The sequence below is a fragment of the Adiantum capillus-veneris genome, chromosome 8, assembly GCF_014529385.1.
Source record: "Adiantum capillus-veneris isolate H3 chromosome 8, ASM1452938v2, whole genome shotgun sequence".
Classification (NCBI taxonomy): Eukaryota; Viridiplantae; Streptophyta; class Polypodiopsida; order Polypodiales; family Pteridaceae; genus Adiantum; species Adiantum capillus-veneris.
This window is the reverse complement of record NC_140938.1, coordinates 141609652-141626512: the sequence shown is the minus strand read 5'-3', so window position 1 is coordinate 141626512 and position 16861 is coordinate 141609652. Positions and strand designations below refer to the sequence as shown.

Below are 16861 nucleotides of genomic sequence, written 5' to 3'. Positions count from 1 at the left end.
TGGCCACTTAATTGTTGCTCCAAAAGTCACTTAATTGAAAGATATCTCCTCTTTTTGGTGGACTTTATATTTTTCTGCCATGTCACAATTTTCAGCATAAAACCGTAAGGAGAATATTATATCATTTGGACTCTAAGTTATCCTTAATTTTTCATTAGCATTGAATGGTTCATTATATTATCCACCTTAAGCTCTACACAACATGTGCATGGTATTTGGTTGACAACTCCTTGTTCCTTTTCATGTGTATCCTCTCTAGATTGTGTATGAATGTGTCGTGTATATTTCACCAAGTGCCTCAAGACCTTAGTCTATCGGTAAGGTCTAATTATAGCCATGGCTTGGTTCCAAGCTATCAAAGGTATAAGGGTATAGATGGAGTAATTTTATCCCTTATGATGAACAATTTTTTTGGTTTCTACCCTCCAAACCCTTCCTTGCCTAGATCCACAATGAAGATATGGCTATAGCCCCGTTGAGAATGAGTCTTATACAACCCTAGAGAGGTACACAAAATGGTCACCACATTCATGCCTTATGCTCCAAAATATGTTGGAATTGTGAACTAGGATAGGATTACCTCCCCAAGACACACGTGCTCAAGATGCACCAATTGAAGCTTCAAACGACACCTCTAAAGCAAATGTATACACTGCATAAGAAGCCGAAGAGATGATCTAGATGTTCACATTTAGCCTTTTGAGCAGTAATATGAAAGATATAGATAAAGATGACTAAATAAATATTTTCCACAAACTCTGAAATATGCCACAAGGAAATTGTATTATCCAGCCTATAAGCTCTTAACACACACCAAGCTGAAGAAATCTTTCTTGCTAGAATACAATGAGAAACGAGGGGATGAGGATATCCTCTGCAAGTTGGATAAAATTCAGCAAGGTAAACTTTGAGCCATAAGCTATGTAGAGAAGATAAAAGAGATAACCAAACAACTGAATGAAAGGGTGGCGATTCCAGATTAAAATATCTTCAAAAGGCTTATCACCGACAACTTACAATGCCTCTTAAGAAATTTAATTTGATCGAAGGTAGGAGGGAAAAGGAACTTAAAAGTACCATTTTTCATCTACTCCACAAAGTTGGCTTTATGTGTAGTGGTGCTTCCTTTAACTATTTCTACCAAGGTCTAAAGTGTAGCTCTAAGTTACTTTGTTTCTTAGCTGCTTCAATGTCCGGGGGTTTCAACGTTGAAGTATTCTTGAGCATGGTAAGGAGATTATATCAATCATGTTGAACTATGCTTTTTAAAAACTCAGCTATCTTAATAGCCTCATTCCTTCTTTCTATATGTTCAAGGGCTGTGTAGACAAACTTTCTCAAAATTTACTTTTGCATTCATCTATAAAAAATGGCTAGGTACTTTGAATTCAAATTTTCCCTTCAAAACGAAATCTAAAATCTAACGAGAAAAACTTATCATGTGACGTAGCTTCGGAAAGAGCTTGACGTGCAAATTCGATATCTATAATCTTTGCTCAAATCGGAGATTGTCTGCACAAGTTATCAATGGCCAAAATGCATAAACATACTTGCCTTCTTTTTTTGAAGAAAAACATTGCATTATTTGACAAAAAGGTCTTCCTGTACCCTATCCTTGACCCAAGGGTTAATCCTCCATCCTAGTGTTAGAATGTAGTTAATTCCCGCTTCCGAAGCTTCGAATGGCCAAAAAAAGGAAAAACAGGATGATGTTAATTCCTGCTTACTACATCTCTCATAAATCCTTTTTCCTAAGTTCCACAGTAACTTTGGAATGCTAGGTATGATAATTAGGATCATCAAGCTAAACTTTACTCTCATGAAATGTCATTTTGATAGGGACTTATCGCTTTGATAAAATGTCTTACAAAAGTGACACAAATATAAAAAAACACAAGGTCTTCAATGGCTTTTTTCCAATTATTCACTTAAAACAAATTATATGAGTCAAAAAATAAATCTAGAAAGGTCTCCCCTATAAGAACATAGAATTGGATTGTAATAACACCAGTTTTGAGGTAATCCTACAGAAACCATTTAGGCAACAGCTCATGTCTGTTACAATTATCTCGACCTTTCCATGAGGGTGAACTCGACAATGCACAATAGTACAGATGTGGCGACACTACCTAAATCGACATTTGAGCAAGCTCTAACGTGTGGCAGGGTAAAAATTTCTATTGCTTTTTAAGGCCAAGCTAATAATCCAAACCCCCACCGCTCATTAAAAAAACAGAAAAGCAAAATCTCAAAGACGAAGCTTATTTCGTTGATCCCTATCCCAAGGATGATATTAAGCAATATGGGTGATTCATGTGTGTTTTTTTATCGTGGTCTTCACCTTATTTTGTGGTCTTCTTGTTGTAAAATATCAACTAAAGAACTTTAAATTTAATCCTGCTCTCACCCTCAAAAGATTCATGAGGAAAACCAGTAAGAAAACCCAAGAACAGGTAAGCAAGTATACAATAGAGTGATGAGCAAGGAAAAGTTGAGTGACAAACCAACAAAACAGAGGGAAAAACTAGCAAGGCTAACGGATAGGAACCTACGATGTCCAAGGTTGAGGTTAAAGGCCATGGAATATCCAGATAGGGGATGCCTTACATATACAATGACGCCAGACACAGCGTAAGAATAAGAATTGCATGGTCAACCACAGAGGACACTAAACAAGGACCAAGACTCAAAAACAATAGCTCAATGTGAGAGATTTCCATTGAAGATGGCAATGAGTGTAGGTAAGGCATTCCAAGTTTCCTAGAGAAGTGCCAGTCCAAGAAATAGATAGAGATTGAAATCTTGACTTTGAGGAGAGATCTGAGGCAGCACCAAGGCAGAGTAATGGAAGGAGGCTACATCTGCACAACTCACCACCCCCTATGCACTTCATCCTGCTCATCACATCCACCAAACATTGTAAACATACAGAGATAGACTGCCTTGGGCACAAGACCTACAACATTACAAGGTATCATGTGGGCACACCGTATTAGCACACTCTATGCCATGCCACGCAGACTCTAAAACTGGTATACATTTGAGATCGGCCTTTCATACTAGGTAACGTGGTTCTCTCTCTGCATCTTGCGCAACTCATCATCAAACAACAGTCATGAAAGAAAAACAAGAGCCCGCAAATTGTTTCGCTGGCAAAGGATTACAATAATTGTTCCATGGAGTCTAATACACTTCAGAAAGTGACCAGTTCGGATTGTTTGTATGTAAGGATCGTTTGTATGTAAGGCCTACATCATGTATACTATTACAATTTGAAGATAAGCAATGGCTCATCAGAAATAATTTGATCTGGTTCATATGGCCTAATAAGCATCAGGTTGACATGCTACCATGGACATCCAGATGGAACCTCCACAAGGTAGCAGATGCATTGGTGAATATTACCTGTGTACCAGTGCAGAAACTTTCAAATTTCCAAACCCTCACCTAAGGTAAGGATTTACTCCACTTCTCCATGCCACCGCTTGAAAATAATCAGGCCCTGGCATATTAAAATACATTAGAATTAAGAGAGAAAAGTAAACAGCTTTGATACAAGCAACTAGCTTAACTGAAGTAGTATAAATTGAGAAAACATGGCTACCTTGCGTTAGCCGTCGGCCTGACCCTCTTCAAATCAGCCAGCTGATCTATCAACTTCTTTTCCTCACTGCTGAGATATTTCGGTATTTCTACCTCCACTCGAACCAGCTGATCGCCACGAAGATTGGGTTTTCCCAGTACAGGAACACCTTTCCTTGACATTACCAATGTAGTTCCAGGTTGTGTTCCAGCTGGTATTTTCAGCTCAGTATCACCATCTACAGTAGGCACCTTCTTGGTAATCCCCAATATAGCATCAATGTAGGAGATTCTACAAGTTGTTAGAATGTTGCTTCCATCTCTGCTCAAAGAAGGATGTGCCTGCACGGAGATGAAGACATAAAGATCACCTGGCGGTCCACCCCTCTTGCCAGAATTGCCCTCTGATCGAACTCTTAGTCGACTTCCCGAATCCACACCGGCAGGTACCTTGAGACTAATGTTCTTCTTTTTCCTCTCACGACCATCGCCTCTGCAAGTGGTGCAAGGAACAGACGTCTCCCCTACACCATTGCAAGAGGGACAAGTACTTATTTGTCTAAATTCACCGAGAGGAGTACGTGCAGAGGAGACAACTTGTCCCTGGCCTCCACACCTGCTGCAGGATTTGGGAGAAGTCCCTGGTTTTGCACCAGAACCATCACAAGTTTCACAAGTTTCAAGTCTGGAGACTTCAATATCTTTTGTCGTTCCAAAAACTGCTTCTATAAAGCCGATCCGCAAGTCATATTGTTCATCTGCACCTTGCATAGGCCGGCTTCTAGCTGACCTACCGCCCATACCACCCATGCCACCCATTCCCCCAAAAAATGTCTCAAAGAGATCAAATGGATTGGAGAAACCCTGCAAGCCAACAAACATCATAAGAACTTGCCAAAAGGAGGAATTTGCTAGCCCTCCATACCTAATTATAGCAAGCCTTGTGTGGAAGATGTTTATTTGTGGTGAATAGTGTGAGGAGGCATGCAAAAACTTGATGCAAGACACCATTATCTTCTAAACAATGGAATCTCGTGATGATGTGAAAAAAATAAAAGGCAGTGCACATTACCGATGCACCAGCCCCAGCTCCTTTCAACCCAGCCTCACCAAACTGATCATAAATTGCCCGTTTTTCGTCATCGGACAAGACCTAGAAGTCAACATTAAAGGAGGTAATCAGTTCACTAAGGAGTATCCAAACGCTTTAGAGTGCTGAAATAAAAGGAGCTGTCTAGTTTAGAAGACCATCATGACAGCTATGCTACACTAAGCCATTAGGACTTTAAACTTGAAGTTCATGAGAAGCCCAATGCCTTTCAGCTGAAGAACAAAACTTAATCTCAACAAGGTAAATCTTACCTCATACGCATTGCTTAAAGCCTTAAATTTGTCTTCAGCATCTGGTTCTCTGGACATACAACGATTGCGAAGGAATGAGAAACTTAACCTACACATTGAAACAATTATCTGGGAAATAGAAGATACATAGGCACCGTTAGATTGCGCTTACTTGTTGACATCGGGGTGGTACTGGCGTGCCAGTTTTCTGTATGCTGCATGTTACAAAAACAGATCACAAGACTAATAAGCAACTGCCTCATCTCAAATAAACAAAAAATCGTTCTTGATGCAAAAGATCAGTTTATGTTAGCCTCCAAGATGACATACAAGACTTTATATCTGTCTTGCTCGCATTCTTAGATACGCCAAGCAAACTGTAGTAATCCTGCACAGAACAAGTATAGCTAGTCTTAGTTGCATTACGGAAGTGTGTATCCCGCATGAAATGCACACTAGACGAAAGCAAGAGTAGCATATGGCTATAAAATACTAGTGTAGCAAACAAAAGCACTGGCCCTTGGCAACATGCTTAGCAAAAGCATTGACCCTTGGCACAAACTGTAACTTTAAGACTTCGTATGTATTTGAAGAAGCTAAACCTTACCGCATCAGCCATAACATTCAGCCTGAATGCTCGTATCTGGTGCCTCCTTGGTGCCGAAAATAGAATTGTTTTCAAGGAATTTGAAGAAACAAACTCACTACCTGACATGCTAAGGGTCCGCTCCTTTGAAGAAGTGCTGTTTATTATGAGAGAACAAAAAGGTAATTTTAATTTTCCAAAATGACAGTAGCATGACTACATGCAACATGACATATGTAAGAAGGAAGCATCAAACTCAAAAAAATTGGCCACATAGGTTGAACACAGCAAAGTACATAGGGATTCTAACTTCTAAGACAGCACGCAAAAAATTGAAGATAGTTCAGTGACAAACTGAATTTGCAAGTAATGCCAGCCTCTATTGCAATAGAGAGGTCCGACCCGATTGCCAGTCCCTGTGACTGTAGAGACATGAAATGAGGATGGGACAGCAGAGTGGGCAGAGTGAGACCTGCTGAAGCTACAGAACAGGCGATGAAACATTGCACAGACTTGATACAGCACCGACCTCGAAAAAACTCAAGACAAGATAAGAGTGTAGTCTGCAAGTCAATCAGAAGGCAATGAAACAGACAAACACAGCGAAACAGCAAGTGTACTCTACGAAGATCAATATAAAGAAATACCACAAGGGGTGCCAATTTTGGGGCAGTAGAACTCTACCACTCCGTGTCTCACATCCTCTCTTTCATTTCAGTTGTAATTAAGTGCTAAAGTCTCTTCCAGTAGTTCTTTTCAGTTGGCACATGTGCCCATAGACAGGCTGGCCGTGGGCACCTACATAAAGAAGGACCAATATCTGGTTGCAGGCACCCAAAAAACGTGGCAGAATTTGTTGCGAACTTCACAGAAATCCGTACAATGATGATGTGGCATGCTCACCTGGAGTTAATTTGTAGTTTCGGTGTGAAACCTTAAACCTGCAGAAAAACACAGCAGGCTATAATTCTCTGTTTTGGATCATTTCGAGCGGAGCGAACATGTCTATATGTGTCCCATGCGCTCCCGCACACAATGGGACAGTCCCCCTGTTATTTGGACGAGTTTTTCACGCGAGAAAACTCTCCAAATTTGCAATCTTTCGGGATGGAACTGTGCATACTTGTGGGGGATTAGCAATTAACTAATCCGGTTCCTGTTCAGAAGGCTCTTGCCTTGGCAAACGCGCATAAAACCCACAGAACTTTACATGATCATCCGAGTAACCCAACTAGTGGGGTATTACCATGTGTGCAAAGGAGAGAGAGATGCACGAGCAAATCATCACACTACATGAGGCAAGGGAGATTCCATTAAAGCTTCAAAACCTGAAAATCCACTTGAAAACTGAAAATCAGCCTCCTCTCTCATATTTGGGCGCCCCCTCTTGGAATGAGAGCTTCTGGAAGTAAGAGTTGTCTTGCAAGTTGCTCTCCTACTACCATGTGTTCAATTTGCCCCTTTGGTTTGATTTCCTAGTACCCACCAACTTATAAAGTTGTGACTTGTCGAGTGGCCCAAATTCCATTTGGCACACACAGGCTTCTATACTCATCAGAATTCAGTGCTAACTGGCCCGACCAGTCCCAGACTGACCAACCTAGATTCCTGATGTGAGAAACCAATTCGGCCACAATCGTTTCACACTGGCCATGCAATGTCCACTTGCACCTTTCAAGGGTTTCGAGGAAAACAAGTAAAAATAAAATAAATAAAAATATGTAGTACATATTTAAAGAAGGCGACGTGAAAAATACACCTCCCAGTGACATACCCCACCCTTGAAATATTGCAAGCAACCTCGCTTGCATGCCAATAATACATGTTGATATCTCTTGATATCACATTCATTCTATGATGGGAATCAAAGATATACATGCTTTCGAAAATGTAGCATTGGACGATTAAACAATATCACCAATCTGGCTACCACACATATATCAAGCATAGAAGTCTTCTGGTGTACTCTCAAGTACAAACTTCTCTAGCCAAATTCTGTATGGAAAGAGTAGATACAATTGCTTAACTACTCATTTGAGCATCATGGACCATGCTCTCACATTGCTCCATAGAGCTACATCAAGTCACAGTCTAAAAGGCTTCAAGATACACTTGCAACAACTGAGGTGAATCAACCAGTTCAGACACTTCCATCCTTCCAACCATGGATAGTTCTTGAACTTCACCAAGTAGCATCTTGCAACCTTTCCTTATGTGCCAATATCTAGTCAGGAACAAGAATATCATCTAATTCTTCCACTTCGAGTTGTTTCTCATCAAGCGTATTCTCTGGCACACCACCAACAAAGGGCCTTAAAAGGCTGACATGAAAAGCATTATATATTTTCCAACCTTCTAGAAGCTTCAACCTATAAGCTACATCGCTGATCTTTTCCAAAATCTGCAAAGGACCATGATATCGCATACGAAGCTTTGGAAACATACAGTCCTTGCCTTTTCTTTTGCTTAGCTTGGCCTTTTCAAAACACAAAAGTGTCCAATCACCAAGTAAAAATACAAAGTTCACGACGATGACAATCAACAGCTTTCTTTTGCTTAGCTTGAGTCTTCTCATGTCATGTGACACATCCAACATTATGTGTCCGTGGACAAGCCACAACATGATCAGGGTTCAGTTCAATCAAGTCAGTCTAGAATAGGAAGTGATCTAGCACCTTTGTGAGTCTGTTCGCAGACCGTGCATGTCCAGACACTTAGATTAGATGCATATCCTCTGGTTGCACACAACATGATCTTCAGATTTCCATCAGAACCCATCAAGAGCATTTTTACAGTTGTAACAGACTTGGACACTCCAAGTCAAGAATCAACCGCGACAGCACCAAATAACCACTTCAAAACAATTCACAGATCACAATAGATTTGCACTGACCCGGCGGAGTTCCGTGCCTAGAGATATTGGCCCCAAAGACTGGCGCCCCTTTCGGTATTTCTTTTTATATTAATGAGATCAAAGTACAAGAGAGTGGCTAGGGTTTCACTCTCAGACTCTGCGTCCAGATGCTCTGAGAAGTGAGACCCTCACCACTAATTTAAAGATTACAAGGGATGCCCAAAAGCAGAGCCCTAAAAGCTTCAAACCAAAAGCAATTGCTCTCTCTCTCTCACACAGAGAGTCAAAACTTGAAAGCAAAAGCATTCTCTCTCTTTCTCATTGCGTAGAGAAAAAGCAAGATTCGCGTCGCTCATCATTATTAATTTATTTTATTTTATTTTAAAAGCCTCTGTGATTTCCGAAAATTAGGGTTTTTGGCAGAAATTAGGATTTGCAAGAATTTTAGAATTTCTGGCAGACATTAGGGTTTCTGTTGTCCGCCACGTCATCACTTTGTGACATTCTGTAAGACTTCGACACTCCAAGTCAAGAATCAACCGCGACAGCACCAAATAACCACTTCAAAACAATTCACAGATCACAATAGATTTGCACTGGCCCGGCGGAGTTCTGTGCTTAGAGATATTGGCCCCAAAGACTAGCGCCCCTTTCGGTATTTCTTTTTATATTAATCAAATCAAAGTACAAGAGAGTGGCTAGGGTTTCACTCTTAGACTCTGCGTCCAGATACTCTGAGAAGTGAGGCCCTCACCACTAATTTAAAGATTACAAGGGATGCCCAAAAGCTTCAAATCAAAAGCAACTGCTCTCTCTCTCTCTCACAGAGAATCAAAACTTGAAAGCAAAAGCATTCTCTCTCTCTTTCTCATTGCGTAGAGAAAAAGCAAGATTCGCGTCGCTCATCATTATTAATTTATTTTATTTTATTTTAAAAGCCTCCGTGATTTTCGAAAATTAGGGTTTTGGGCAAAAATTAGGGTTTGCAAGAATTTTAGAATTTCTGACAAAAATTAGGGTTTCTGTTGTCCGCCACGTCATCACTTTGTGACATTCTGTAACAGACTTGGACACTCCAAGTCAAGAATCAACCGCGACAGCACCAAATAACCACTTCAAAACAATTCACAGATCACAATAGATTTGCACTGGCCCGGCGGAGTTCCGTGCCTAGAGATATTGGCCCCAAAGACTGGCGCCCCTTTCGGTATTTCTTTTTATATTAATGAAATCAAAGTACAAGAGAGTGGCTAGGGTTTCACTCTCAGACGCTGCGTCCTTATGCTCTGAGAAGTGAGGCCCTCACCACTAATTTAAAGATTACAAGGGATGCCCAAAAGCAAAGCCCCAAAAGCTTCAAATCAAAAGCAACTGCTCTCTCTCTCTCTCACAGAGAGTCAAAACTTGAAAGCAAAAGCATTCTCTCTTTCTCATTGTGTAGAGAAAAAGCAAGATCGTGTCGCTCATCATTATTTAAATAAAATTAAATTAAATTAAAAGCCTCCCCGATTTTCAAAAATTAGGGTTTTTGGCAAAAATTAGGGTTTGCAAGAATTTTAGGGTTTCTGGCAAAAATTAGGGTTTTTGCTATCCGCCACGTCATCACTTTGTGACAACAGTGCATAGACCTATTTTCCCTATTTTGACATTTTTCACTTATTATTTTTAAGTGACTTTTGTTGAAAACTAGGTAGGGCAATTTTGCTAAGCAAGTATATCAAGAAACCTAGCACTAGCACTTTCTGGCAGAAGAGGCAACATGAACACAGCGTTCAACAGGCACCTTCTCAGTAGTACCCATCCGCAACAAGCTAGCGTTTTTGCACTTGCAAATTCCCGGCGACAATAGAACAGCAGATCAACCTAGCGTTTTGCATTTGCAAGACAACCGGCGATAGCAAACTCCAATTCAGCCCTAGCGTTTTGGTTCGCTGATCAGCCCTAGCGTTTTGCAATTCCATCGCGACGGAACCAACAAGAAGACCAACGTTTTCAGTTTTTCAGCACTTAGACACAGCATAAGAAGTCCCGAACCTCGCAGATCTCACCTTCTCGCAGCAGATCCTCGCTGCACGATCAGATCCCGCGAAGTTTGCAATTTCAGCCCGGAAAACGCAGATTTCAGCATCCGTGTTTGTGTCGTCGTTGCATCGTCGTCATCGTCGTCGCCACCGACATAGAGTCAGAATTCAACAGATACTTGCAGATTTCAGCCCTTAGCGATTTCAGATTCAGCCCGTCTCATCGTCGTCCTCATCGTCGTTGACCTCATTGGCAAGTCCAAAGCATTGTAGAGATTTGTGCAATCAATAGTAGACCGCTCTCGCCATAGAGAGTGGGGTTTTCGGAGGAGGGTTTGAGAACATTCTGGTGTCGTATTCTTCTCTCTATCTCTCAGTCTCATGCACCTTCATTCACAGTGTTCAACCACTTTGTTTGTGTCCATTGCACTCTCTCACTAAAGGAACGAAAGGCTCTCCCTTCCGTAAGTAAAAGGAACCCTTAAGCACAGTTCGGAGCACTCATCTTGAGCAAAGTTCAACATTCACTTCCGCTGCACCTTACATCTCAAGAGCAATCTTTATCTTCCTGTATGTTTCATCCATATCTTGCACATATTTGTTTGCCTCAAATATCTATTTGTAAAATGGGTGGAACTTTCTTCCCTCCTTCCACTATCTCAAATGGTGCCTTGCATGTTAATGTATGCACAATGTTATTGTAAGCATATTCAACCAATGGGAGATGGTGCTGACACATAACATTTGAGCAGATCTAGGACAATAGAATTTGCCTCTTTTGACTGTCCATCAGTTTGTGGATGAAACGAAGAGATAAGAACTTTAGCGTAGTGCTCATGTTCTCAAACAATGCCTTCCAGAAAAGACTCATCATATGTGGATCCCTATCACTGACAATTGACTGAGGCATCCCATGATACTTAAAGATATTGCTTATAAATATCTTGACCATGTGTTCAAGCTTTATCTTCTTCCTAACAGAAATGAAATGGGCCAGCTTATTGAACCTACAAATGATAGTCAAAATCCCATCCTTGCTTAATTGCGTTCTTGGAAGATCAAAGATAAAGTCCATCGCTATGTTTTCCCATGGCCTATCAATGATCGATAATGGTTGCAACAATCCCGGTTGCTTTTGCCTGTCAAATTTGACTCTTTGTGTTAGGTGCAGCGGAATGAATGTTGTATTTTCTCAAGATTAGTGATCTTTATTGCTCAAGGTTCCTTTTAGTTCTTAGGGAAAGAGAGCTTTCCGTCTTATGGAGAGTGCTATGATCACGAACAAAGTGAGTGGATATTGTGCGTGCAAGTGAATGAGACTGAGAGAAGGAGAGAGAAGAGATACGACACCCGAGAGTTGTAAAACCCTCCTCCAAAGGCCCCACTCTCGTCGGCGAGAGTGGTCTACTTTGATTGCACGAAGGTGTACAATGCGTATGCAATGGACTGATGCAACTTGGACTATGCAGATGACGACGACGGTGGTGACGACGACGACTGGATGGCTGAATCTGTGATCTTCTTTGGCTGAATTTGTGGACTGTTTTCGGTGGCTGAAAATGACTGTTTTGGCTGCGTTTTCTTAGGCTAAACTTGGGGGGGGGACTTCTGCAACCGACTGGGGGCTGATCTACTAAGGTGTTATAGGCTGAGAATCTCTGTTTTTCAGTGCTGAATTTGCTGATTAAAAACGCTGCTGCATCCTGCTGCTAGCGTTAGTAAAGGGCTGAATTCCTGCTGTTCAAATGCTACCAAAAGCTGAGGTTCTGTTGTGGATGCCTAGCGTTAGTGATTGGCTGCAAAAACGCTGAGATGGCTGGTCAAAACGCTGATTTTGCTGATGTTTTCCATGCTAGAAAAACGCTGATGATCTGCAAAGCTTGCTGGAGTTTTTGGCTGAAAACGCTAAGGATGGCAGAGGATGCTAGCATTAGTAAAACACTGCATTGGCTGAGGGTATGCTGTGGGAGGAAACGCCAAAGGGTGGATCTTGTAGGCGAAGCTTCTGTGAAGAAAAACGCCAAGGGAAGGGGAAGTATGACGATGGGCTACTGCTGAGGGGGGTACTGCTGAGAAGTTGCCTGTTGAGCGGGAAGCTCCTGCTGCCTCTTCTGCCAAAAAGTGCTAACTTGGGTTTGCTTATATATTAACTTAGCAAAATTGCCCTACCTACTTTTGTTGGAAAGTCACTTAAAAATAATAAGTGAAAATATCAATAAATAAGAAAATAGGCTAAATGCACTCGAAAATTCCCCTAACTGATGCTAATGGATTCTGATGGGAATTCTGATGATCATGTTGTGTGCAACCGGAGGATATGCATCTATGCTAAGTGACTGGGCATGCACGGTCTACGAATAGACTCACAAAAGTGCCAGATCACTGCAAATCTAAACTGACTGGACTGACTGAACCCTGTTGTGGTGTAGCTTGTCCACGGACACATAGGGTTGGGATGTGTCATGTGACATCCCCTCCTTTTCAAAGTGAGGTACTGGTACCAAACTATATGGCGTCGAGGGAGATCGCTAACAGCATCCGGAATCTTGGAAGGGACTCTTCGCCGGCCCACTCTGATGTGTGGGTCGTGCGGTACTTGAACTTCATAAAGGTCTGCAACGCTTGCTTCTTTGGGCCGTGCCGAAAGCGACTCAAAGTCTTTTGTGGCTCCTTTGATGCTTCAACTTCGTCTAGAGATCTGCTTTTTTCGTCTTCAAGAATCTCCATGGCTGAAAATTCCTGAAACCATCTCCAACACAAAACCATGAATATACCCATTCCATGTAAAGTGAAGAAAAAAAATCGTGTCGTCTCTAAAGACTGTGTATGCAATGTAGATGAACATAGAGACGGAGTGACAACTCGTTCATCAAACACATGCAAACAATGCGCTCGAATCTTTTCTGTTTGATCAAAATCAATCAACTGTGGCAAATCACAATGGAAATACCCATGTTTGGAGCTCATACTATCATGTGCGCGTTCGGAAACTGTGTCATGCCAAGGAAGAGACATGGAATGTGACTTCCTTACATACAAACTTTTCAACTTTTCATGAACAATCTGCATACATTCGTGCTCATCCATGAGAAAAACGTGCTCAACATACAATATGTCATGCCTAGTAAAAGGGATCACATAACGATGCTGACTAAAATACAGGAAACCTTCACGAATGAAACACTCGAACAATACGTGCGTATCAATCGTGCGAACACACAATACTTCCTGTGTTGGTTCTTCGGACCAAAGCTCGAGAAACAAGATCGGTTCTTCCTGAAGGGGTTCTTGGGACCTAGACTCAAGAGCCAAGATCGATCCTTCGTGATTGATCGAATCTGCAACGAGGTTAGCTTCGCTAGAAAAAGCATCCACTAACGCCTCATCCTGGTGAACAATCACATCTTCTTCATGCAATTCATCATGCTTGTCTTTTTCATCCAAATCATCATGCAAATCATTATCCTTCAAATCATCATGCTTCTCATAATCATGCAAATCTTGTGTGTCATGCTGTGGAGAAAAAGAGATTGAGAGAATCTCCTTATCCCGAATCCTTTCAACCTTGTCCTGCATATTAGCAATGAGAGATGGAGAAGGAGCAGTGTCCATTGCCTCTGCATCTCTGCAAACTGTTGCTGCAGTATAGCGCCGAGAAATGCGTCATAGACAGAAGACGGGGAGAAAGACCCTCAAGACGAAGACCGTGCGTGTGTGTGAAATCGGGAGGAGAAAGGGGCGCCTCCTCCATAGTTTGAAGCGTACTACTGGCACCATTCTCGTGCGGAGAAGCATCGTGTGATGCCATGGCGCTTGGATATGCGAGCAATTACGGGAGCATGTAACAGAGGGGGGGGAGGGGAGGGGGGGGGGAGGGGGAGAGAGAGAGAGAGAGAGAGAGAGAGAGAGAGAGAGAGAGAGCGCTGTGCACACGAGTGAGAAATTACTGATAAAAATCACACTCGATCGTCGGCAGGTTTAAAAGTGGGGAAGACTAACCAATTCAAGTGAGGAAGCTTCCGAGATATTTACTCTACAGTTTACTCATTTCATGAGAAATTTGCAAATTTCTCACTTTGTCCGGCCTTTTAAGTGACTTGATTTTTTTAAAAAGAGAGTTCATACCTATCTTTTAGAAATAGGGCATGTCACATTGAAAAGTGGGCGGCCACTTGGGTAAGAAAGGGTAAAAAATAAACTCTTAATGCTCCTAGACTACCACGTGCCTACTAAGAACTTTTGTCGCCATCCCGTATCTGCCCCTCCTGTGCTGACACTACTTGCCGCCCTGCATCGCGGACTCTCACGTCACCACCCATGCCATCGCCCTCTTGCTCACACATTGCTTGCACGCCACCAATGCCACATGTATGCGCGCTACTTGCACACTACGCTACCTGTGCATCACCCTACCTAAGCACCACCTGTCGTTGCCTGCCTGCAACCACACTCTGTTGAGTGGTCTGCGCTCTACTGCACAGTAGCCTACACAACAACAGCTTTGTACTGCACAGCACACAGCAGCCCATTACTCGCTACAGGTCAGCAACAGCACACCGACTCGACCTGCAACTACTTCCTTAGAGTAACGACTCAACACACAAAGTGGCCTCCAAAGCATATTAAAAAAATTCTCCCCTTCTGCACCGCAACAATACATACTCCTAAATTAATAAATTCCTCTCACCAAAAGCATCCGGAGGGGGTTGCCATGTCCTCAAAGTGACAGCTCTCGAGGACACCCTCATGCAATAATCAGTACCGGAGAGGCAAGACCAAAAGTATACCCAGCATCCATGTGACTGCCCAAGGGTAATCAACATTTCAAACAGGGGAATTCGTGAAAAAGAATCCACCAAATTCCCAGCACCGGCTAGAATGTGTCTCCCTTGTCCTCCTCTCCCGGTGGTAGCGTCCCATACCACCCTTTACGAGAGATGGGAGAGCCTGTCAGGCTGGACCATCACGGCCCCATGAGTTCTAATGGTTTTGTGCACATCAACATGCCGTGCATAAGAGCAAGTAGTGGCTCTAATACCAATGTTAGTCCCTCGTCGGATCCAACTACACACATGACATGACACAAGCCAAAGTCACACCTAAACACACATAGTGAGAAGGCATCAAGCTCACCTCCCAGCCATAGAGCCAATACAGGCTCACCCCAAGCCTGGGAACCTGCAACCAAGCGGGCTAGCCTCTGCCACAAGGGCCAGTGTCCCATACCACCGAACCCACACCTGTGGGACCACCGAACCTAGGGATGTGCGGGCACAACTGTCAAGGGCCAAGAGTCCAAGTGTGGTGATCACACAAGATGTCTCACAAATGAGGCTCAAGTCCTATTTATAGGACTTCATAACTAAACGGCCAGGTTCACACTGGTTGGACCTTCTGCAACCGCCCATCCTGATGTTTGGGGACATGACAATGGTCCTCCTCCACCACAGCTTGATCCAGCATCCAGCTAGTAAAATCGCCGCCAAGTGTTGCACAGGGGAGGGACTATGAACATTAAGGGAGCACAACCCAAACCATTAAGACTTATACCACTACCCCTCTTGGACCAGTGGTGCGTGTATACGGGTTAAGAACCGCCGGGCGGTAGGTGTTAATTTTACAGCATACCAAAACCAGCCTTCACCTTGGCAATGGCGTCTAGACTTGGAAAAAATAGCCTATGATATACTATGACATTGGAAGGCATGCAAATATGAATAGCATGCTCTCCACTCACTTCGAAACGAAAACTATTTTCGATGGGCGTGTGCTCGCACTGTTGTAGAGAGAGAGAGAGAGAGAGAGAGAGAGCTTGAGCTTCTCTTACCTGTAATGGGTACCATTGTGCCGAGAAAGAGGGGATGCTGAGACGGGGGGGTTACTCATTAAGCAATCATGGGAAGAAGAAGGTTGCTGCACCCCCCATATGAGCGGCCGAGAGCCCATGAGCGCCATATCTCTGTCAATATTCTGTTGAAGAGAAACCCTACGGCTGGCGTCAGGTCAAGCGGACATAGCACCCTCCTCTCGCGGACTGCCAGCCACAAATATCTACTACACGGATGCCTTTAGCCAAACGCCCAAAGCATTTCTAGAACATTTCTCTCTCTCTCTCTCTCTCCAACAGTGGTTTATGGCGTCTATTTTCTCCTACCATGTCAATTTTAATTAAAGTAAATAGTTGGGAATATATCCCCCTCTAACCTTGTTCCATTGTTCCTGCCATCGCCTCCCTCCCTCCTTCCTTTGGTCTTTTGGAAATGCAACCTCCTTCTCATTCATTGTAGCATTGGGCTCTTGGTTGATTGGTGACCAAATTTTTCCATTACATGTATAGTAGCCTTGCACAATGAGGAGATCTTTGGTGGTTATCCACCTTTGCATTGGTTGTTTGGAAGGACAATGGTAGGACTTGGGAGTGATTGTGGCAGTTTTGCAATGCGATGTAGGCATATGTCGCTTTTGTGTGTCTTGTCG

General features: G+C 42.7%; 2 protein-coding genes across 3 annotated transcripts; both read right to left on the bottom strand.

Annotated features, from left to right (window-relative positions):
* Nucleotides 1-3116: 3116 nt before the first annotated feature.
* LOC147453076 (chaperone protein dnaJ A7A, chloroplastic-like) lies at nucleotides 3117-16463 on the bottom strand. Its single transcript, XM_086518576.1, has 8 exons — nucleotides 16212-16463; nucleotides 5531-5666; nucleotides 5254-5311; nucleotides 5096-5138; nucleotides 4945-4993; nucleotides 4655-4735; nucleotides 3605-4446; nucleotides 3117-3502 (listed from the first exon to the last, which is right to left on the bottom strand). The coding sequence occupies exons 1-8, from the start codon at nucleotides 16337-16339 to the stop codon at nucleotides 3496-3498; spliced, it is 1344 nt and encodes a 447-aa protein (XP_086374702.1). The 5' UTR covers nucleotides 16340-16463; the 3' UTR covers nucleotides 3117-3495.
* Nucleotides 5673-16201, bottom strand: LOC147453077 (uncharacterized). Of its 2 annotated transcripts, none has more exons than XM_086518578.1 (2): nucleotides 6157-16201; nucleotides 5673-6072 (listed from the first exon to the last, which is right to left on the bottom strand). In XM_086518578.1, the coding sequence occupies exon 1, from the start codon at nucleotides 13994-13996 to the stop codon at nucleotides 12890-12892; it is 1107 nt and encodes a 368-aa protein (XP_086374704.1). In that variant the 5' UTR covers nucleotides 13997-16201; the 3' UTR covers nucleotides 5673-6072; nucleotides 6157-12889. The 2 variants fall into 2 exon arrangements, with proteins under 2 accessions (XP_086374704.1, XP_086374703.1); XM_086518577.1 differs by having other exon boundaries at nucleotides 5673-6307; nucleotides 6413-16201.
* Nucleotides 16464-16861: the final 398 nt, after the last annotated feature.